At 43.0% G+C, this 24,499-nt stretch overlaps 1 protein-coding gene across 11 annotated transcripts in view; it reads left to right on the top strand.

The window, feature by feature from the left end:
* The first annotated feature begins 4,930 nt into the window (after positions 1-4,930).
* Positions 4,931-24,499, top strand: part of CIT (citron rho-interacting serine/threonine kinase) — a 165,206-nt gene continuing 145,637 nt past the window's right edge. For 8 of the 11 annotated variants that reach the window (XM_038575284.1, XM_038575288.1, XM_038575286.1 and 5 more), the window contains exons 1-4: positions 4,931-4,988; positions 5,974-6,073; positions 11,120-11,261; positions 19,299-19,474. In XM_038575284.1, coding sequence (XP_038431212.1) covers positions 5,978-6,073; positions 11,120-11,261; positions 19,299-19,474 — 414 coding nt within the window. In that variant the 5' untranslated portion in view covers positions 4,931-4,988; positions 5,974-5,977. Of the gene's footprint in view, positions 4,989-5,973; positions 6,074-11,119; positions 11,262-19,298; positions 19,475-24,499 lie in introns of those variants that run through there. The other 3 variants (XM_038575287.1, XM_038575283.1, XM_038575285.1) reach the window with 2 other exon arrangements.

Genomic DNA, 24,499 nt, shown 5'->3' with positions numbered 1-24,499 from the left:
GTAGTGATGGCTCACTGTTGTTTTGATTTGCACTTCCCCAATGACATAGGATGTGGAGTATCTTTTCATTTGCTGTTTTTTGCCATCTGTATATCTTCTTTAGTGGGGTTTCCTTTAAGGTCTTAGGCTCATTTTTACATCTGGCTCTTTTCTGATTGTTGTTTTAAGTGTTCTTTGTATATTTTGGATCTTTATCAGATCTGTATTTTGCAAATATTTTCTCCCAGTCTGTGGCTACTCTTTTTATTCTCTTGAACTCTGTAGGGACTTGATGACATTTTTCCCCTAGCTGTTTTTAGGAAACAGTTGTTTATCAGGTGCCTGTATTTCTTGCATTATAAGTGGACTGGAGATTATAAGACACTCCTGAAACCAGTGCTCTGAGGCGTTAGAGGTATGTTTAACAGTTTATTTCATTTTTGAAGAAACACAATGAACTGACATGCCAAAGCATCGTAAAAAATGATCTAGAATCAAATGGCAGGAAGTCTAAATGACATTTAATGGATCTTTGAAAATTTATCTCTCCTTGTTAGAAACTTTGTCTAAGGTCAAAGAAGGGAAACACTGAAAATCACTCACTCAAAAAAATTCAAATTCAGAGAAAACATTTGGATAGCAACAGTATCAGAATGAAATTTCTAAGTCAGTTAATATTTTCATAATATTTAAAATCTGGAAAACATATTTTGTTATGTTTGTGAGTTCAGTTGGTTTAAGTAAAGTATATTTAATGTATTATTTGGAAAATTTCACATCATCTAGTTATAACGGGTGGTTCTCTATCCAGGACAATATCCCTCTCCCTACCAGGGGACATTTGGCAATGTCTGGAGACATTTTTGGTTGTCACCACTAAGAGTGGATGCTAGTGGGTGAGAGCCAAGATACTGCTAAACATCCTACAATACCTGGTTTGATGAACTAGTTACAGTTGTTCCTAATACAGTAAAATGTAGAACTTTAAAAATAAGTGATTTTTCAAGTCTGTGACTTGAAAGCATCCCTCATATCAGTGGTGGGAAACAGGTAATACGTTGGCTATGGCTTGCTGTTAGAAAACACTCGTTAATAGTGGTTGGTTTCATGATTTAGAAGTTATCTGCAGCTAAAATAGATTGAGGAAGTCTTCCTTGCCAAAGGGGCCAGAATAGATTTATCTCTTTGTATCTAGAATGGGGTTAATTTCTCAGATACATTTTTTTGTCCTTTGGGGGATGGTTATGTGTCATCATTCTTAAGGTTCCACTAGGTCTGGCTTGAGTCTTTCAGGTGCCTTGGATTGTGTTATCTCCTAGTTGAACACTCCAAAGGCAATCACTCTCCTTCCACATTCAAGTTTTGGCTATTTGCTGCCACATACCACCTGCCCTCTGCCATCTGGGTTGCCCCAGCATTCTATACTTTCCACTGCTACAAGAACTTATCACAGTGTTTCACAATTGTTTGCTACCAGCCCCATTTCTCCACCATACTCAGGCTTTGAAAACCAGACAAGAAGGGTCTTTTCTGTTTTGGTACCCCCAGTGCTTGGCACCATAAATGTTTTTTTGGATAAATGAATGGTTGAATGCAGGAATGTCATAAAGTCCTTCATTATGGCTCAGTTATGATGGTGTTCTTCCGGAATCCTCATTATGATAATCATCATGGATTCATGTAAGGATAGGACTGGTCATTGTTTCATTTTGTGTAAGAACAAACACATAGTCTTAGGTTTCCTGTCTAGTTTTCTTTTTTATTTTTTTTTATTTTATTTTATTTTTATTTTTTTTTAATTTTTATTTATTTATGATAGTTACAGAGAGAGAGAGAGAGAGGCAGAGACACAGGCAGAGGGAGAAGCAGGCTCCATGCACCGGGAGCCCGATGTGGGATTCGATCCCGGGTCTCCAGGATCACGCCCTGGGCCAAAGGCAGGCGCCAAACCGCTGCGCCACCAGGGATCTCTAGTTTTCTTTTTTAATATTTATTTATTTGGAAGAGAGAGAGAGGAGAGGAGGTGGAGGAGGGAGGAGGAACAGAGGGAGAGGGAGAGAGAATCCTCAAGCAGACTCCTCACTGAGCACAGAGCCTGATGTGGGGCTCTATCCTAGGACCTGAGGTCATGACCTGAGCCTAAATCAAGAGTTGGCCGCTTAATAGACTGAGCCACCCAGGTGCCCCTGCCTAGTTCTAACAACAGCTCTATTTGGCAATGTCTTATCCTTTATAGTACCTTCATATCCACTCTTGGTCCCTTCTTATTTGCTCTCCCCATACATGTTCTGTGCAGCTAGCCACTACTTCTGAAAGAAAATTGGAGTTAATGTGTTTTTTTTGACTATATATTTCTGTATTCATTTTATTTGTTTTTTATTCTCTGTCTTGTTTCACAAAGGATTTGCAGAGGCCAGTAATTGTTCTAACGGGAAATTAGGATATCTAGGCAAGATTCAGGGCAGTGCAAAACAGTGCTGCTAACACTGCAGTCTAATTTAGGATGAACAAGTCCCAAGATTCTGGTAAAGGCTTCTATTTCTGATGCCAGGAAACTAACAGGTTTGGCTGGACTAGAAAAATCAGAAGCATTGACTAGATCCACATTCAGACCTGAGATTCTTTTTATCAAGTCAACAGCTGGCTATAACCCACTTTGCATCTCCTCTCACCTTGCCACCCCCAACATGCCATTTAAAAGCATTTAATTTTGCTTTACATCTTTCTATACTGGGTCAGCCCTTACAATATGACAAAAGCAGAGGCTGGGAGAATTTCCAATGTTTTCTGAGAAGCGGGTTTTGTATAGACAAAAGGGTTTGGAGTCAGTTAGTTCGGGAGTTCCAAACTCCATTCCACCTCCTAAAGTTGAATGTCCCAAAATTATCCACCCCACTTCTCTCAGTTTCAGTTTTTCCATCTATAAAATGTGGATTATAGTTCCTCTCTCTTAGCGTTGTGGTAAGGATTAAATGAGATAAAGTGTTTAGTAGGGGACGGGGCTTGATAAATAGTAGCTATCATTATTGTCCCAAGGAGGAAGAGCAAGTTAGATTTGGGAAAAAAAAAAGTGTATTCAGCAAGTCTGTAGCTATGGTTTTGTATTGATATACACAGGTGTATGTGTATATACGTGCATGTGATAACACATCTCTAGGTCTATGTAGTGTAGGAATTAGAAGGGAACAAGACTCTTTAAATTTTTTATATACATAAATAGAACATTTTATATACATAAATAGAACATACACATGCACACCCAATTTAATAATTATAAGTTTTTTTTAATTTTTATTTATTTATGATAGTCACACACAGAGAGAGAGAGGGAGGCAGAGACACAAGCAGTGGGAGAAGCAGGCTCCATGCACCGGGAGCCCGACGTGGGATTCGATCCCGGGTCTCCAGGATCGCGCCGTAGGCCAAAGGCAGGCGCCAAACCGCTGCGCCACCCAGGGATCCCCCATTTAATAATTATAAAACAAATATCCATAGTATTACCATCTAGGTTAAGAAATAGATCATAGCAGCACCCTGACACCTTGAATGGCCTCCATTTTAGCTTCAAGGAACTACTCTCCTGACTTTTGCTTTTTAAAAAAGATTTTATTTGAGGGAGAGAGAGAAAGAGCAAGCATAAGCAGGAGGAGCAGCAGAGGGAGAGGAGAAGCAGGCTCCCTGCTGAGAAGAGAGCCCTATGATGTGGACCTGGATCCCAAGGACCCTGAGATCATGACCTGAGAGGAAGGCAGACGCTTAATTGACTGAGCCACCCAAGCACCTTGATTTTTGCTTTATGGTTTTACCACCTGCACATACCTCACTCTCTTCACTTTCTTTTTTTTTTTTTTTTTGGTGTGCTTTTGAAATTTACATTAATGAAGTCATACTTTGTTCTATTGTCATTTCATTCGGCATTGTTTCAAAACTCATTATATCATTATGTTTAACTGTATTTATTCCTTTTCATTAATGTATGAAAACACCACCATATAAAAATTATACTTTGTGCTGCTGATAGACATTAGCGTTGTTTCCAGGTTTTTTTTTTTTTGCCATTATGTCATACAATACTATTTGTACATTCCTGTGCATATGAGACATGGAATGTGTTTATCTTCAACTTTATCCAATAGAACCAAACTTTTTTAAGAGACTGTGCTAATTTATAGTTCCATCTCCTGCGTTTAACTGATTTTAAAATGTCCTTTCAGGGCACCTGGGTGGCCCAGTGGTTGAGCGTCTGTCTTTGGCTCAGGTCATGATCCCAGGGTCCTGGAATCGAGTCCTGCATTCAGCTCCCTGATTTCCCGAAATAACAAGTACTTCAACTTTAGGCCACTTTAAGGAACAAAGAAGACCAGAGCAGCCTGGCTGCCTTCCTTCTCGCGGGTGGCTATGGAAGCAGAGGACAGAGCCCCCCCCCCGTAACCTCCCCAGGGATCCTGGACACCCAAACAGACACATCCTTAAACGCAGCATGCTGCTTAACCGCCAATTTCTTTTTTTTTTTAAATGATAGTCTTCTTTTTTTTTTTTAATTTATTCATGATAGTAACAGAGAGACAGAGAGAGAGAGAGAGAGGCAGAGACACAGGCAGAGGGAGAAGCAGGCTCCATGCACCGGGAGCCCGACGTGGGACTCGATCCTGCGTCTCCAGGATCGCGCCCTGGGCCAAAGGCAGGCGCTAAACCGCTGCGCCACCCAGGGATCCCTTAACCGCCAATTTCAAACTCCCAGGAGCTGCCCCGCAGGGTTTCTCCTTCCCCGTTTCCCATTGGTCACGAGTCGGAGGAAGACACAATCTGATTGGTTCTCCCTTCCACTTCCTCTTTCCTTTTAAGGACTTTGGGTGGGGCCTGGCTGGGACGCAGAGGGTCGTCCTAGGAGCGGGCACTCTGATTGGCTGGGGCACGGCTGAGACCCGCCCATGCCGTTCGCTAGGTTCAAACGCGGCGGCGGGAGGCGCGGGGCGGAGCAGAACGCGGACTGGCGGGGTCGGCGGAGCGTGAGTCCGAATCCCGCACGCCCATTTCCCCCCACCCCACTCTGCGAGGCCGGGGGGAGGGCCGCTTCCAGTCACACGAGTCCCGGCTTTCCTTCCCGCTGTGGGGTGGGCGGGGTGGGTGGCGGTGCCGCCCCCAGGGCTGCCGGGGCGGGGGCGCGGGGTGGCCCTCGGCTGGCGATGCGCGCCCCCCTCCTAGGGAGCCGAAGGGTCTGCAGGTGGTGCCCGGGGCAGAAGGAATTGCACCCGTCTTAAGCCGGGTGGGGTCCCTTGCGTGCTCCTGCGCTGTTCCGTCTGCTGGAGTGTCCTCCCTCACGCTCTCGGTATCCGCAGTCACCTGCGTCCCGCCCCTTTCCCGGTGCTGCAGCCTCTCTCCCCTCCGCGGCGGGGTCAGGGAAGCCCAGGTCCTGCCTCGGTGCTTGGGCCCCGGCTGTTCCGCTGTTCCTGGGCGCCGCACGCTTTGCTTGCCTCCCCCGCCCATCAGCAAGGCTCACTGCTTACCCACTTGCTTCAAACGTTACCTTCTCAGTGTAGTCTACTGTGGCTACACTGTTAAAAAAATGCGGGCACACACCAATTACCCTTATTTCCCTCTCTCTTTTTTAGAACTCTGTAGCGCCTATTACTATCTAACATACTGTGTAATTTGCTTATTTCAATCATTCATTTCAATAAGTCTTCATTAGCACCTGCTACTTGCCAGGCTCTGTGTTTCTGCTCTTGTGGAGCTTACATTATCCACGGAGCAGAATAATAAATTTATTTGTAAGTAAGAGAATATGTCAGATGAGTGTATTACCTCTTGTTACAGTGGGCAAATAATCCGCTTTGTAATGTCCATTGCCAGACTGAACTTTCCAAGACTTGTTTCATAGTGGTTGGTTTTCACCTTCCTATCCCTGACATCTTGAGGAAGATAGGATCTTTCAAGCTGTTCGTCCTCAAATTGGCAGTAAACACTTGACCTTCTATGTCTCTTCCCTGTTAGGGAGATGTTGAAGTTCAAGTATGGAGCACGGAATCAAATGGACGCTGGTGCTGCTGAACCCATTGCCAGCCGGGCCTCCAGGCTGAATCATTTCTTCCAGGTAACAGTCTGCCAACTCTGTTCATCTGTGTTTGTTTCCTTGGAACCTTCTTGTCACTTTTATTCTTATTATAGGGCTGAGGCTAATCTAGGAGTGGGTAGCTGAACTTGGCCTTAAAGGGAGATAATTTGGGTAGACCGGATGGCTCAGCGGTTTAGTGCCGCCTTCGGCCCAGGGCATGATCTTGGAGACCTGGGATTGAATCCCACGTCGGGCTCCCTGCATAGAGCCTGCTTCTCCCTCTGCCTGTGTCTCTGCCTCTCTCTCCTCTCTGTGTTTCTCATGAATTTAAAAAAAAAAAAATCTTAAAATCTTAAAAAAAAATCCTTAAGAAAAAAAGTGAGATAATTTTTATCATTTCTCACATGTTACACATCGTATTAAGGTTTGTCCTTTTGTTAAAGAAAGAAAAACACAGTCTTTTGGCCAAAATTACTGTAGAATTTCTTTTCATTCAAGAGATCTTTGTTTTTTTAAAAATATTTTATTTATTTGAGAGAGGGAGAACATGAGCAGGGGGGAGGGGGCAGAGGGAGAAACAGACTCCCTGCTTAGCCGAGAGCCCGATGTGGAGCTCTATCCCAGGACCCTGAGATCATGATCTGAGCCGAAAGCAGATGCTTAACTGGCTGAGCTACCCAGGTGCCCCTAAGAGATCTTTATTTAAGAAAAAAACCAAAACAACCCAGACTTGTGAAACTCCATAGTCTGCTCAAGATATAGAGCCTTTCAATCCCCCCACTAGTGTTAAAGCTTAATATCAGGAAATAATTCCCAGTAGATTTTTAATTCTTTTGTTTTTGACGTAGGTGAAACATCGTTGATGTAGAAATCCTTGTTCGATTTATGTATTCACAAGTCAGGCGGTCAGCATAGGTAGTGGTGTCGAGCTGGGTTTGAATCCTGGCCCCAGCGCTTGTTAGCTGTGTTACCTGGGGTGACTCCGTTGCCTTCTCTGCATCCATTTGCCACTCTGTCAAATAGAGGTTATAGCACCAAATTCACAAGGTTATCATGAGGATTAAATGAGATAATTTATATTAAGCGCTTATTAGTTATAATACTGATCAATTTATGTTTACTTAGCAATAATTATATTTAGGAAGGTGTTTATGCAAGGATACCTGTACAATGATAAATACTGATACTTTCTTGATGACATTTCCCCCAAAAATATTGGTATTGGGGAATGTCCAAACAGCTCAGAATGGAGACAGATCGAAAGCTTAGGTTGTGGTGTTAGGACCATTCCTGTTACGGTTTTAAGTCATGAGATATTTTTCAAAAATGAATAGTTTGTCCCTAACTGTAGGTGACTGGAGTGCTGCTGTGCTTTAGTTTCTTTACATTTAACTCCAAAACTTTTCCAATTTATTACAAAATTGACTAAAGGCATTATACTGTGCTCCATATATAATAATTGTGGCTTCCAATGTGCTGGGTACAGAACCAGCATGCTCCTGATTATCTTACTTCAGCTTCATAACGGACGTAAGGACTATTCTTATTTACATTTTAAGTAGGAAGAGACAGATACTGAAGGAGGCAAGGACTTGCCCAGGATCACGCAGCTTGTAAGTGACAGAGCCAGGTTCCATTTTTATTCTGACAACAGAGGCTGGGCATGTAACCACTGGCAACGCTGCCAGCATATGTCAGAGTTTATTAAGTGTGTATTATATTTAAATGTCATTATAACAGTAAGGGTTGGGGGTAAATCCCCGGTTTATCTTTTTTTCATGATGAGTTCTTCCCTGTCCCTGGGAAAGCAATTATTCACAAGCGTACCATACACCTAACATTTGCCTAACCTGGTATGGATACTGTTCTTTTCCCATGTAATGTAATTTTAACAAGGTTTAGGTAGGATAATGATTTTGTTTTCCATCTAGGTAAGGACTTTAGACTGGGTCTTAGTTTCTACTTAACATTATACTTAACCTGCCAAGGAGTTCTGCGTCAGCGGTCAGAGACTTCTAGATTTTTGAGCCAGCGCAATTTCACAGATTTGCTAGGCTGACATAGGTTAACCAACTTTTTATTTTGTCAAGTAAGAGATGTAAAAAGGATATAAAAAAACAGATATAGAGAAAAGCCTATTACGTTCTGGTCCTTTCATTATAAAGAAGGGACATTTTAAGAAACAGCAGAGAAAGGAGACATTATTTCAGAATAAAAGAGCACTTTAAAATATGAATATAGTTAGCCTTATAGATAAGTCATCATGTGCTGGTCATGTTTTCTCATTTCGTGGCAGACTGGAGAACTTTGTTAAACATCAGCATGGTGGTATTTTTGGGAGTTTGTGACAGAAGTATAACTAAAGTGACAGGTATGGTGGCTTGTGGCCCAGGGCTTCTCATACTTGGCCGAAGCTTGAATCTCTTGGTGAGCTTGTTGATAAAACATGTTCTAAGCTACTAACTGGGAAATTCTTGTTCAGTAGGTCAGGGATAGCACCAGAGTATTTTGTTATTGTTGTTTTGTAGCTAAATTCTTCAGGTGATTCAAATGTAGCCAGCCTGTTTCTATTATCCAGTGTAAGAAAACACTCTCAAAGTTTAAAGCAGTAACGATTTATTTTTTCTTCTGATTCTGTGGGTTGTTTGGAATCAGCTAGGCAGTCTTCCTGTTCTACCCCGTGATATCAGCTGGGGTCACTCAAGGGGCCATATTGTGTTGGGAGCTTGGCTGGGGCTGGAACATCTGGGCACTGCCTGCTGGCTGGTGCATCTCAGTGTCCCTCCAGCTGACTTCTCTATGAGGCCTTTCATTAGCCAGTAGTCTGACCCAGGCCTTGTAACTTTCTTTTCTAAATAATAAATATTTTAGGCTTTGGGGTAGCTGCAACTGTTCACCTCTGCCACTGTAGCACAAAAGCAGCCACAGACAATATGTAAATGAGTGGGTCTGGCTGTGTTCCAATAAAACTATTTATAAAAACACAGTGGGGCCAGATTGGCCTATGGACCATAGTTTGCTGACCCCTGGTCTAGCCTAAGCTTTTTTACATGGCGACTGGCTTCCCAAAAGAGCAAAAGCAGAAGCTGCTAGCCTCCTTGAGAGCTCTGCCCTGAACTGGGGCAGTGTCACTTGTGTCACCTGTTGCTTGAAGCAAGTCACAGAGACAAATTCAAGAGGAGGGGAAATAGATTGTTAATGGAGTGGTGGCAAGCACATGTAGAGATAAAGGGCCTGTAGGGGGCCATCTTTGCAGAGATATCACCACACAATCCATAGCCTGGCACATAGAGATCATTTTTTAAAAACAATTTTTATTTATTTATTCATGAGAGACAGAGAGAGAGAGGCAGAGACGTAGGCAGAGGGAGAAGCAGGCTCCATGCAGGGAGCCTGATGTGGGACTCAATCCTGGGACTCCAGGATCACGCCCTGGGCCAAAGGCAGGCGCCCAACCTCTGAGCCACCCGGGCATCCCAGATCATTTTTTTTTTTTTTTAAGATTTTATTTATTCATGAGAGAGAGAGAGAGAGTGTCAGAGGCAGAGACAGGGAGAAGCAGGCTCCATGCAGGGAGCCTGATGTGGAACTCGATCCTGGGACTCCAGGATCACGCCCTGGGCCTAAGGCAGGTGCTAAACCACTGAGCCACCCAGGGATCCCCATGCACATGGAGATCATTGCTCTAGACCAAAGGTTGCAAACTCATGTCTTTGGGGGCTAGGCAGTGAGTATGAGTGAGTCACATGGGCCCGATAGAAGACTGGCAGTCAGATCTACGGTGAACTGCAGAACACATTCTCTACACAGAGGGGCAGCATCACTCGAGAGCCACTGTTTTTTTTTTTTTTTTGTAAAGATTTATTTATTTATTCATTAAGAGAGAGCGAGAGAGAGGCAGAGACACAGGCGGAGGGAGAAGCAGGCTCCATGCAGGAAGCTCGATGTGGGGGACTCGATCCCGGGTCTCCAGGATCACACCCTGGGCTGCAGGCGGCGCTAAACCGCTGCGCCACCAGGGCTACCCGAGAGCCACTGTTTATCACCAGACAAGAATGTGGGACAATCACATCGGGCTCCTTGCATGGGGCCTGCTTCTCCCTCTACCTGTGCCTCTGCCTCTCTCTCTCTCTGTCTCTCACAAATAAGTAAATAAAATCTTAAAAAAAAAAAAAAAAAAGAATGTGGGGCAATGTGGCTCTATCCTCCAGTGTTTCAGGAGAACCCCCAGATCCTACCCCTTCTTTCGGGTAAAATTTCCTTATTTTTCAATATTGGCAGATAATTCAAATTATTTTAAATGCTGCAGGCCCAACAAAACATGTCTGTGTGGGTTAGATGCAGTCTGCCAGTTTGCAACTGTTGGTCTGGATTATGAAGAAATTCAGCTTTAGAATGGTCACTCTGCCCATACTACTCTAGATTGTTTGAGAGCATTAAAGAAACTGCAGTTGGGACGCTGGGTGGCTCAGTGGTTGAGTGTCTGCCTTTGGCTCAGGGTGTGATCCCGGGGTCCTGGGATTGAGTCCTGCATCAGGCTCCCTGCATGGAGCCTGCTTCTCCCTTTGCCTATGTCTCTGCCTTCTCTCTCTGTGTCTCTCATGAATAAATAAATAAAGTCTTTAAAAAAAAAAAAAAGGGAGGTCATTGTCGTTTAAAAAAAAAGAAAAAAAGGAACTGCAGTTATATTAGCAAGCCTCCAGGCACACTCAAAAGAAGTAGCAATCATTGTGTCCTATTGTAGAGACATGGAAACATGCATGTCGTAACCAGCAGGGTCCAGAGTAAATGTTCCCATGAGCCTCAGACTGTTAAGAAAGAAGAGCCTTTTCTTGTTAATGGCATGCTTGTGAAGCTTTTCTTCCCAGGTGCTGGTGGAAGAAATCCACGGTAATGGAATCGTACAAGTGATAACGTAATGACTCTCAATTGATGTTGCTTTAAAGAATGAAGCCCCAGAATTGTGCTGTTAGCGTGTGTCGTGAGCAGTTAGAGTTGGTGGCTTGTAATTTACTCTGTGTGGATGTTATTGATCAAAGCTTTTCATTATTGACAGTGTCTCCATCTGCTGTTTGCTGTTTTTAGGGGAAACCACCCTTTCTGACTCAACAGCAGATGTCTCCTCTTTCCCGAGAAGGGATATTAGATGCCCTCTTCGTTCTCTTTGGAGAATGCAGTCAGCCTGCTCTGATGAAGATCAAGCACGTGAGCAACTTTGTCCGGAAGTGTAAGTTTGGAGAAATTTTTCTTGAAAACCATTCTGCCAGAGAAAACTGCAAAGATGCTGGAAGCCAAATGAGTTAGTGGTTGGTGGTAGTGGGTAAGAACTCTGCTTGGAGGAAGAGAGACCCAGTTTCTTTCTTTTTTCTTTTTTTTTTTCAGACCCAGTTTCAAGGTCAGTTTCTATCTGCTGCAGTTAGGAGGCCAGATAAGTTAGGTCTCATGGTTGCAGGTGACAGAAACTTAACTCAAACTAGCTGAGGCCAAAAAGTGAATTTAGGGCTCATGAAACTGAGAAATCTAGGGTTGGGTTAAACTTTTGGTATAGCTGGTTCCAGCTGTTAAGCAGTGTCCACTGGCTCCATCCTTATACCCACTCAGGGCTGATAATCTAACAGGCATAGCAAGCACAGTGCTTAGAGCCCACAATATTTAATTTTAATAAATTGAACCTCTTTTCACTAGTTAAATTAATTTTGAAATAATACGAAAAATATGGTTATAATAATAATGATTTGGGATTTTATTCATCTTTATGACAATGTCATCATAAAATATAATTTTGACTTTTTTCATAGTTTCTTTTTTTTTTTTTTAAGTAGGCTCCATACCTAGCATGGAGCCTGACATGGGGCTTGAACTCATGAAATCAAGGGGCTTGACCCTGAAATCAAGACCTGAGTTGAGATGAAGATTTGGATGCTTAACTAACTGAGCCACCCAGGCGCCCCTTGACTTTTTTTTTTAATGGAAGAGGGGGCTGAGGAAGGGAAAGGTGTCCGGCCCTATGAAAGGCATAAATTGGCTGTGCCCACACCCTGTTCTTGTCTTCCTTGAGATGGAGGAGTTGGCTGCCGCTGTCTGAGTCCTAGTTTTGTATTCGATTACCTTACATCAGTGTTTTCCAACCAGTGGTGATTTCGCCTTCTCTAGACTCTTGGCAATGTCTGGAGGTATTATTTGTTGTCACAGCTTAGCAGGGGAAGGGTGCTACCGGCATCTAATGGGTGAAGCCAGAGATAATGCTAACCTTCTTGCAATGACAATAGCCACCACAGCATAAAATTATCTGATCCAAAATTTCAGTAGTGCCAAGTATGAGAAACCTTCCCTTATACAACTTTGCTGTGTAACCGGGCACCCTGAACTATTGTGGCCTAAAACAGTAATCATTGTCTTACCTCTCATGAATCTGGGGATTGACTGGGCACAGCTAGGATTTTTCCACTCCATGTGACTTGGGCTAAGATTGTAGGCACCCAGGACTCTCCTAGTCTAGAACGTCCCAGATGACTTGCTCAGTGTCTGGCAAGTTGCCCAGAAGGCTAGACTCAGCTGGGACTCGGGGGGTGATTGGGCCTTTCTCTGTTTCTGGGAAGTCTCGGCCTCTTGCTCTCTACGTGGCTTCTCCATGTGGTCTCTCTGTCAAGGGTCAGCCAACCATAGCCTGGGAGACCTGTTTTGTAAACAAAGTTTTACTGGAATGTTGTTAGCCTTGCCTACGTGTTTATATACTCATTATGAGGCGTTTGAGTCGTGGTGATGGAGACTATATGGCCCACAAAGCCTAAAATATTTACTCTCTTGCCCTTCAAGAAAAAACTCACTGACCTCTGATCTACATGGTCTCTAGCAGAGATGTTGACTCACGTGGCAGCTCAGGGTTTCTTTTTTTTTTTTTTTCTTTTTTTAATTTTTATTTATTTATGATAGGCACACAGTGAGAGAGAGGCAGAGACACAGGCAGAGGGAGAAGCAGGCTCCTTGCACCGGGAGTGCGACGTGGGATTCGATCCCAGGTCTCCAGGATGGCGCCCTGGGCCAAAGGCAGGCGCTAAACCGCTGCGCCACCCAGGGATCCCCAGCTCAGGGTTTCCAAAAGCACCAAAGTGGAAGTTGCCAGGACTTCTTAGGGCTTAGGCATGGAAGGGACATTAGGATCTCTTGGGCTGCATTCTGTTGTTTGAAGTGAGTCATAGGGCCGCCCAGATTCCATGTGTCAGGGAACTATACAAGGGCGTGAATTCTAGGAGGTGTGTGATTCATTGGGCACCATCTTTGGAGATTGGCTACCACACCCTGTGCAAGGTTTATCTTCCACTGTCTATATTAATACAATCCCCAGGAAAGATTCTAATTGGCTCTGCTCTAAACCATCTGTCTATCCCTTGATCAGGTACTGGGCTAGGATATGAAGTTGATGATCTCATCTGGGTGCTCAGGGGTTCAGTGCACCCTGATTACCAGGGTCTGATGAAATGAGAGAAATTGCAAGGGCCCAAAGGAGCTGGGAGTTTTGAGTAGATAAAAATCAGTGTAGATCCACCACAGTGAGCTTTGGGGTTTATGTGTACCTTGTCTCTTCTGTTTCCTGATCTGCAAAATGAGGAAAATGCTTATCTCATAAGGTTGTTTGGGGATTGAATGAACTAGTGCACAGACCAGGCTTATGTGGCCTGACACATAAGAGATAATAAATGTTCACCACATAGCCATCAACCTCAACGTACATTTAATACATTGTGTATCTTTAATTTAATTTGATTTTTATTTATTTTTTTTGTATCTTTAATTTTAAAATGTATTTTGGATACTTTTCATTATTCCCTATTTGTTTGAATAAACTCCTACCTTTCTTGAGTATTTAAATTTTCAAGTAGGGAGTGGGAGGGGAGGGGAAATTATGAAACTAATTTATCAAGCCATCTACAGGCACTTTCATCAATCTGGGATCTGCCCCTCTGGTTACTTTATTTATTTTAAAAAAGATTTATTTATTTATTTATTTAGAGTGAGAGGGGATCCCTGGATGGCTCAGTGGTTTGGCGCCTGCCTTTGGTCCAGGGCGCGATCCTGGAGTCCTGGGATCGGGTCCGCATCGGGCTCCTGGCATGGAGCCTGCTTCTCCCTCCTCCTGTGTCTCTGCATCTCTCTCTCTCTCTCTCTCTCTCTCTAAGTCTATCATAAATAATAAATAAATAAATAAATATTAAAAAAAATAGAGTGAGAGCATGAACAGGGGAGAGGGACAGTGAGAATCCTTAAGTAGATTCCCCGCTGAGCACAGAGCCTGACACAGGGCTCCAGCCCATGACCCTGAGATCATGACCTGAGCCAAAAGCATGAGTTGGATGCTCAACCAACTGAGCCACCCAGGTGCCCTGCCCCCTGGTTACTTTCAAGTAGTAGATCTTCCAGACTCATTCAGTAATCAGGGGCTTAGGCTTAGAGAAATGTAGCTTTTTCTAATAGAATTCTCTTGTAAGGAACTATTTTGTAGTTTTGGAGAGGCTTCCTGGAGGGTATGGCTGAGAGGCTGTGGATTAAAAAAGGGTGATTACATTAGTATGGCTGTTTATTTATTTATTTTTTTTCTTTCTTCTTTTGAGTTTCTGTTTTGGAATGTGAGTTTTGATTTCACATGGGAAGAAGGCCCCAACAGCTGCTACTGCATAAGTTTCTTGAATCTTGTCATAGAGATGGAGATTTTCTTTGGGGACTGTTGGAGGAATGAGATGGAGGGTATAGCCCTGTAGTGGGGTCCCAGCTAGAGGAGGGCAGGGAGCAGGGAACCTGCATTTTGAGAGATCTTTCTTTCTTTCTCTCTTTTCTCTTTCTCTTTTTCTCTCTCTCTCTCTTTCTCCTTTTCTCCCTCTCCCTCTTTCTAAAGATTTAGATTCTTTCTTCCTTTCCAATAAATGAAGACTTTATTGATTTGAGAGAGAGACACACAGTATGAGCATGAGCAGTAGGAGGGGCAGAGAGAGAGAGGGAGAAGCAGACGCTCTACTGAGCTGGGAACCTGATGTGGGGCTTGATCCCAGGACCCTGAGATCATGATCTGAGCTGTAGGCAGACATTTCACTGAGTGAGCCACCTAGGTGCTTCAAGATTTTTGTTTCTTAATTACTGTTCTATTCCCAGTGCCTAAAACAATGTTTGGCACTTGGTAGATATTGAGTAAATATTGGTCAAATGACTACATTGCTAAGTGAACAAAGTGGCAAAATCTTAAACATTGTATTATAGAATTTGTCTAAAAAATAAACTGATATTAAACACGCAAGTGTTGATAATTGTTGAAATTGGACTATTTTTGGTGATTTGACAGTAGCTGCAGTCTTATGCTCTTTTAGCTATGTTTACTGTAAGCAAAAGCTTCTGTGTGTTCACAACTGTAGTGCTTATAGGTGAATTATATATTTAAAAATTTTTTCTTCCTAATTGTAAATAGAGTACAAAGTTATATATAAAAGGTCAAAATGAGAGAATATCCCTCAAAATCTCCTCTATTTGAGATAACTACTGTTACCAGTTCAGTGCATAATATTGCAGCTTTTTTTGTCTTTATAAAATATTTATTATGGAAATTTTCAAGCATGTCTCAAGGGAAAGAGAATAGTGTAATGAACTCCTGTGTGTCAGTCAACCAGCTCTAGCAATTAACCTTTTCCATGTATGTTCTAACATCACTCTTTTGATAGATGTAATATTTTGCTACTAGCTTTGCTCACATAGCAATATATTTACTCAACAAATATTTATGGAGCATTTGCTATGTGCCAGGTTCCGTTTTGGGTACTGAGTTTACAGTAATGATCAAAATGCACAAAAATCCCTGCTCTTTTTTTAAAGATTTTATTTATTGATTCATGAGAGACACAGAGAGAAAGGCAGAGAGAGAAGCAGGCTCCTCATAGGGAGCCTGATGTGGGACTTGATTCCTGGACCAGAATCACGCTCTAAGCTGAAAGCAGATGCTCAACTGCTGAGCCACCCAGGCGTCCCCCAAATCCCTGCTCTTAAAGATTGTATATTCTAGTGGAGATTGAGCTACTCCCTGTGCCTAATATTCTTTTATGTGAATGAACTTTAGGTCGATGCCATTTTCCTGTTGATGGAGCTTTAGGTCATCTTTTTTTTTTTTTTTTTTTAAGATTTTATTTATTTGAGAGAGAGAGATGGTGAGAATAGGGGAGAGCACAAACAGGGATGAGGAGAGGCAGAGAGGGAGAAGCAGACTCCCTGCTGAGCAGGGAGGTCGGCTCAACCTGGGGCTCAATCCCAGGACCCCAGGATCCTAGGATCCTGGAGCTGAAGGCAGACATTTAACTGAGCCACCGAGGTGCCCATGGACCATTAGGTCATTTCTGGTTATTTTTCTCCTACATGCAGTGCTCATGATGGGTATCTTGCTGTGTGTGTCTTTTTCAAGCACATCTGTTCATGTTTCTGTGAAGGACAAATTCCTAGAAATTGAGATGTTGAATTGACTGAATTTCAGAAGAGGAAGGGATATACTCAGCTGTGTTGGCTTTTGCCCCTCGGTCCAAATGTTTATCTGACAAGGCTGTGCTTTGACTGCATTTTCATTATAGTGCTTTGGGTCTTTGTTTCCACCTCAATATTCAGTCCTTACATGCTGTAACTAACAGTGTGCAGGGCTGAAGTGTGCTTTGGTTTTGCAGTCACAGATGCTACCGGTATGGAGGGAAGTTGTGGGAGTCTTTGCCTATCGATGTTTGTTTACTTGTGTGATTGAAATGCCTAGTGGTTACCAGCCGCAGATCCATAGTTAAGTTGGACAAATGCTAGAAACTACCTAGGGACCTAAGGCCCAGTAGGGGATCGAGAGAGGCTTTGTCTGCAAGCAATAATAAAATCAGATTCAACCCAGAAAGTTGCAAGCCAGTGTATTTGGGGTATTATAATTCAAAACTCAAGTACTTGATCTGAAAGAAACTTGGAAGAAGGGCAGGAAAGAAAGACAGGATAGGGCATAGGGATGTCAGGGCAAAAGGAAAATATTGTGCAGCTTTCAACTTTCCTTCTGCATGGAATTCTCCATGAAGGCACTTTAGATGTATCTTTTACAATGGTCATGGTGAATTTATCCAGATCTACCCATCACTTTTGCCTCATTCCCCCAGGGACCAAAGGGAGGTGTTTCTCAGGGTGACTGGCTGAAGAGAGAGGTATGGTCTGTGGGTGGGAAGGTAGTTAGTGCGGTGGAGTTCATCATGTGTGCCTTTGATCCAAGTGAATTCAGCTCCACCCATGCCTCAAAGAAAGAGGGTGGGTAGCAATTAAAATTGCATTTACTAATTTATCAATAAGCTGCTCAGCAACTCTAGGTATGAAATGGCTTTCCCCCATTTCCTCTGATTGTGTGACTAACTTGCCAAGCTGACTGTAGCTCTATTTTTTAAAAATTTTATTTCTTTTAAAGATTTTATTTATTTATTCATGAGAAACAGAGAGAGAGACAGAGAGAGAGAGGCAGAGGGAGAAGCAGGCTCCCCATGGGGAGCCCTATGTGGGACTCGATCCCAGGACCCCAGGACCCCAGGATCATGATCTGAGCCAAAGGCAGATGCTCAACCACTGAGCCACCCAGGTGCCCCTGTAACTCTAGAATGTAGCTCCCAGCTTTATCTCATGTGCAACTGTAGAAATGGCAACCCGCTCTAGGGCTCCGAGGGCTTTAGTGTCCACATGGGAATTCAAGAGTCTCTTGGTCTTCATCGTGGGACCTTTCTGAGGGATTCTCCAAGTTAATTTTGTTTTTTTAATTATTTTTTAAAGATTTTATTTATTTATTCATAGAGACACACAGAACGAGCGAGAGAGAGAGTGAGAGAGAGAGAGAGAGAGAGAGAGAGAGGCGGAGACACAGGCAGAGGGAGAAGCAGGCTCCATGCAGGCAGCCTGATGCGGGATTCGATCCTGGGTCTTCAGGATCACACCCCGGGCTGCAGGCGGCGCTAAACCGCTGCGCCACTGGGGCTGCCCTCCAAGTTAATTTTGATTATGCGTTCCTCTTGTCTTCCTTTGGCATGTAACCCCTGTTTCTCTATAATGTGAAGGATTGAATTTTTTAGTCAGATACAGCTGTTGTGCTCTATTCTTTCAGATCCTTAGAGTCATTGCATATCCAGTGATGTCCCAGAATAGTGTCAATAAATATACGGTAGATTCCAAATCCACACATCATACATTGAGGATCTCCGCCTATTATGGACTGAATGTTCGTGTCCCCGTACATATTCAAATGTTGAGGCTCTAATTTCCAATATGGTGGTTATATGAAGGGAGAGCCTTTGGGGAAGTAATTATATTTAGATGAAGTCATGAAGGTGGGGCCTCCCAGAGTGAACTGTTGGCCTTTGAAGAAGCGAGACCAGGGTCCCCTCTCTCTCCATCTTGTGAGTATATAGTGAGAAGGTAGCTGTCTGTAAGCCAGAAAGTGGGTTCCCACCAGGAACTTAATCTACCAGTACCTTAATCTTGGGCTCCCCAGCCTCCAGAACTGTAAGAAATAAATAACTGTTGTTGAAGCCACCTCATCTATGGTGTTTTGATGTAACAGCCTGAGTGGAGTAAGGTACTGAGAAACTGCACTTGAAAAAGAAGACTATATGCTAAGAAAAAGTTAGTTGTAAACCCTTCTAGACATGTGCCCTGTCAACTCCACATTGCAAATGTCAGGGCTCCATTTTTGTTTGTTTGTTTTGTGGAACCTCTATGTATTAAGAGAAAGAGGAGGTATTACCCACACAGTCCAAGGGAGATGGGTTAGTGGGATAAAACTGTGCAGAACACACTTAGCATGGAATGATCTTGCAGTCAGCTCCAAAGTTGATTGAGATGGGAATCATGTTGCTTACATCACATTATAAACCAATCTAAATGCTGATAAACATGTTTGACCAAACACTGCCCTACAGCCTTCGGAGAGGAGGAGGAAAAGCATGATTTGTGTTCTCCTCCTATTTTCTGAGTCTACAGGATTCAAATTATAGCTACCATGGAAACTGCTTTGGAATTTCTGGAGCCCTTAATTTTAACATATAAAAACACTTTTGTGCTGATTTTATAATTATTCATGACGGATGAGAAAGTGACTAAATGTCTTTTGACAGTGAGGGAACACATAGGAACACTTTTTCTTCTTCTTCTTTTTTTTTTTTTTTTTTGCTTTCATAAAGATGCATGTATTTGAAATGCTTTACTTACCTGGGAGCAACTCTTCCATCTCTTGCAGATTCCGACACCATAGCTGAATTACAGGAGCTCCAGCCTTCAGCAAAGGACTTTGAAGTCCGAAGTCTTGTGGGTTGTGGTCACTTTGCTGAAGTGCAGGTGGTAAGAGAGCGAGCCACCGGAGATATCTATGCCATGAAAGTCATGAAGAAGAAGACCTTGTTGGCCCAAGAGCAGGTAGGAGCATTTTAACACCATGCCCTTTCCCCTTTCTGTGCCGGAATGTTTACTGCAGAGGCAGTAATCTGCTGAATTGACATCTGGGATCCCACAAGTTTTCCTTGGTGGCTCTGGTTAATTATGGTTGCAGAAAGATCTCTCAGGTTCTCAGCTTTTCTTCTTGAACTGATACTGACTCATTTTGAAGGCTCACAAGCTCCCCTTGATTTATTTATCATGTTTCCATAGTTGTATTTTATTCAGAATCAACGTGGCCTTTTAACTAATGAATTTAAGATGACCTTTGATGATCGTTAGCTGGGGATTTCAAGATATGCATATCGTGGAGTTAGGCAGTATTTGCTTTTGAGCACATTTTCTTTATTTGCGTTGTGGGCATATGCATTTGATTTTAAAACAGGCTTTTGAAGAAATTAAATAACATTGGTGTATGGCTAGGGTATTGCTTGTTTAAGAGAGGTAGGAACTTCTCTTTTTGGTTGTGGTATTTTTCTTTCTTTTAAACAAGGCTGCTGCTCCAGACATATCGATTCATTTGCTGAGTTTCTAGAGAGACGGTCATCAGCCTTGGTGTTCAGAGCAATTTATTAGTTACAGATGTCCGAGCGCACATCATGTGTCCGATAATGTACCCGGCTCTGTGGGAAGCCCACAGAAGGAATTGAAGCTCTATGGCTGTTAGTTACAGGGTTTAAAAACAACTTTGGAAAGTGGAGGAAAAATGCAAATGTATAAAGCAGGCGCTTAGCAGCTAAAGCATCACAGAAGGGAGAGCAGTTAGCAAATTCACCAACTATGGAGTGAGGAGAGATGTGGGTGAGCCAGGGACAGCCAGGGGAGGTTCACACCGCTGAGAGGGAATGTAGATTCTGGGCAGAGAGGCGTGACAGGAGCGTGGCAGGTGGAAGTGTGTGTGTGATGTTCTGGAGGTTTGAGTACTAGAATGCTATACAGATGTGTGTGGTTTTTTTTCTTCTTCTGAGTAGTTTAGAACAGATGGACTAGGAAATGGGGAGAAATAAGGCATTTGGCTGGGGAGGGGGTAATATGGGAAATATGAAGAACCTTTTTTTGATTGTGGCAAAATATACATAACATTTACTGTTTTTTAAAAAATATTTTATTTATTCATGAGAGACACAGAGAGAGAGAGAGAGAGAGAGAGAGAGAGAGAGAGAGAGGGGCAGGCAGACAGGCAGAGGGAGAAGCAGGCTCCATGTAGGGAGTCGATGCGGGACTCGATCCCGGGTCTCCAGGATCACGCCCTGAGCTGAAGGCGGCGCTAAACCACTGAGCCACCCAGGCTGCCCAACATTTACTGTTTTAATCCTATTTACTTATTTATTTATTTAAAATCTTTTATTTATTCATTCATAGAGACACACAGAGAGAGGCAGAGACACAGGCAGAGGGAGAAGCAGGCGCCATGCAGGGAGCCTGATGTGGGACTCGATCCCGGGTCTCCAGGATCACACCGCGGGCTGCAGACGGCGCTAAACCGCTGCGCCACCAGGGCTGCCCTGTTTTAATCCTTTAAAAAAAATGATTCTATTTATTTACTTGAGAGAGAGAGTGTGTGCCCAAGTTAGGGGGAGGTTCAGAGGCAGAGGGAGAAGCAGACTCCACGTTGAGCAGGGAGCCTAAGTGGGGCTTGATCCTAGGACTCTGGGATCAGGACCTGAGCTGAAGGCAGATGCTTAACCAATTGAGCCACCCAGGTGCCACTGGGTACAATTCACTGGTCTTAAGTGCATTTACAGTGTGATGTGCAACCATAACCACTATCTATTTCTAGAACTTTCTCATCATCCCAAATAGAAACTCTGTACTTATGAAATGGTAACTCTCCATTCCTCCAAGAACTGTTTTTTGGAATGGCAGTTTACTTGGTGAGGTGGCTGGGGATCATTTATACTTTTGGAATGAGGAGGTTGGCATCAGAGTCTAAGGACTTAGTGTCTTTGAGTGGCCTTCAGTCAAAGGAGCAGTAGAATGCAGGAAGCTGCTTGTCAGAGTCCCAAGAATGATGTAGCCTGTGTTTAGCAGTGAAATGCGAGCAACTTCGCAGAAAGGAGAAATGACAGGCTGTTGCAAATCATTTGAAAGGGAGGAATGGGAGATGCTCACTCAACCTCCCAATACCTAAGCAACTACCTATCATCAGTACGTACTTACTGAGCAGCTATTCTGTGTGGTGTGCTTCTAGGTCCTTGAGAAGAGGCATTAAATGTAGTCCTGACCTTGCAGTGTTTATGTTCTAGATGAGAAATAGTGCATGTGAAAAGAAAACAATCTAATGTACTATACCTTAGGCAAGCAAAAGAGATGCTCACATAGGTATGCTTTCCTTCAGGTGAATGACTTACAATGACCTTGTGTGAGGTGTGGGCTGGGGATTTCTATTTTTCTATTTACAAAAATTATTTATTTATTTTTAAAAATTTATTTTTTTTTTTGAGAGAGAGCAAGAGAGAGCGAGAATGATCAGGGCAAGAGGCAGAGGGAGAAGCAGACTCCCTGCTGAGCAGGGAGCCTGATGCAGGACTTGATCCCAGGAGTCTGGGATCATGACCTGAGCTGAAGGCAGAGGCTTAACCGATGGAGCCACACAGGTGTGCTGTGTGGGCTTGGGGCTTTTAAAAATCAGACACACAAAAAAAAAAAAAAAAAATAAAAAAAAAAAAAAAAAAAAAAAAAAAAAAAAAAAAAAAATCAGACACACAAGGAGCTAATGAAAGCTACCTAACCATTCCTTAAGAGAGTGAACAGGAAGGAAAGTAGAGTCTTTAATTGAGCCATGGCAAGGCTTTGGGATTTAAGGGCATGAAAAGAGAAAAACTAGCACCAGGAGTGAATGGAAGGAAATGCCGGAGAAGGAGACAGGAGAGGCAACATCCTGTAAGCAACACTAGGAGAGGTCAGCACACCTGCCTGGGCTCTGCTGAGAACCAGATGAGTCCTCAGAGACTGTTTATTTTAATGGAAGCTTCAGGGGTCAGATGAAGAATCCCGGGCGAGCAAGTAAAGGCGTGGGTTTTTCAGTTCAGCCAACCTTCATGGAATACATTTTATGAGCCAGGAAAGCAGAGCGATCATAGATCAGGTGCAGGAGATTATGGGAGCTGTGTGGTTATTCCCCAGATGTGTTACATACATCACTGGTGGTATGCAAGATGATTTTAGGTAGTACCTGGACAAAACTATTTTGAAATGTTTACTGGTTTAATATTAAGTAGCATATCAATGCCTGGGAGTTGTACAGGTGTTATTGTCAGAACTAAATGGAAGAAGGTATATTTAAAGCTACATTATTTTTATTTTGAAAGTCACAAATCTATAGAAAAGTTGCAAGTACAGTATATATATCATAGAATGTAATTCTATGCAATTATATAAGGTTCTATAATATATATTTTGTATATATGTATTATATATGTATACCCATTGAATATATGTACCTATACATCTTGAAATACATACATAATGTGTACATGTATGACCTACCTGATTGTAAGACTGGGAAGTCTGAAATCTGGAGGGCAGGCCAATGAACTGGAAACTCTTGGGCAAGACCTGATAATGGAATCTCGACGCAGAATTTCTTCTTTCTCAGGGAAGCCTCACTTTTGTTCTTTCAACTGAACGGCTGTGGCTCACCCAGATCATCTCCTTTACTAAAGTCAGTGGATTGAAGATGTTGACCATATAGAGCGTAGCTACAAAATACTTTCGCAGAAACACCTAGATGAGTGTGTGATTGAATAGCTGGGTGCTATAGCCTAGCCAACTTGTCATGGAAAACTATCTCAAAGTATGAATCATTGTTTTCTTCCTGAGCCATTTGAAAATCTGTTGCCAACTTGATTCCCCATCCCTCTGAAGATGTCCGGTGTGCATTTCCTACAATAGGGATGCTGTCCGGTGGACCACAATACAACCATCAAAATTAGAAAGAAACCGTGCTGTATTAGTGCTGTCTAATCTTCAGACCCAGTCATGTTGCACTGGTCGTTTCATGGCCATTTAGAACAAAACAGTCCAGCTCAGGATCACACATAGCATTTTTAGTTGTCTTGTCTTTTTAGCCTTTTTCAACCTGGAACAGCTTCTCAGTTTTCCCTGGACTCTCATGACCTTGGTGATTCTGATTCTGAAGATTACAGGCCAGTTATTTTGTATAATATAGATATATCTAATGTTGCTCATGTTTAGGTTCAAGTGCTAGATCTTTGGCAGGAAAATCACAGACAAGACACTCTGCTCTTCTCATTGCATCCCAACGGGTGACTTTGTTTCCATTTGTCACATTCACATCGACATTCACTTAGGTATCTGCCATGCCTCATCATGGGGTGCCCCTTTCTGCTTTGCCATTTCATAAGTATTCTGTAGGGAAGTGTTTTCAAGCTGTGGAAGCACCTGTTTCTCATAAAATTTCCAATTTATTAATTTATAGCTGTGTAGACTTGCATTTTCCTGCTTAAGTCAGTGAGTCACAAGCCATTATTGTCATTATGGATTTTTACTCAAATTGTCCCATATGTTGGGCCATGATAGTGTCTTCGGGTTGTTTTTTGCGTCTTTTGACACTTCCCTATCTTGAGTTGTCCCTTTTTATGGTACAAGATGTTCAGGCTCTTGTCTGCCCCACACCTATAATCTCCTCTTTGTTTTTTTTTTTTTTTTATAAATTTTTATTTATTTATGATAGTCAGAGAGAGAGAGAGAGAGAGAGAGAGAGAGAGAGAGGCAGAGACACAGGCAGAGGGAGAAGCAGGCTCCATGCACCGGGAGCCCGATGTGGGATTCGTGTGCGATTCGATCCCGGGTCTCCAGGATCGCGCCCTGGGCCAAAGGCAGGCGCCAAACTGCTGCGCCCCCTAGGGATCCTCATAATCTCCTCTTTGAAAAATAACTTTCAGTGTAAGATGGTATTTAGACGCCGAGATCTAGGTACTAGGTGCCCTTGGTGCTGTTGGGGTATCACTGCTTCCAGACCCCCCTTTCAGTGAACAGAGCCAG

This window comes from Canis lupus, chromosome 26 (assembly GCF_011100685.1).
Source record: "Canis lupus familiaris isolate Mischka breed German Shepherd chromosome 26, alternate assembly UU_Cfam_GSD_1.0, whole genome shotgun sequence".
NCBI classification, from domain to species: domain Eukaryota; kingdom Metazoa; phylum Chordata; class Mammalia; order Carnivora; family Canidae; genus Canis; species Canis lupus.
The sequence above is the reverse complement of the archived record's forward strand: the minus strand, read 5'-3'. Positions and strand labels throughout refer to the sequence as shown.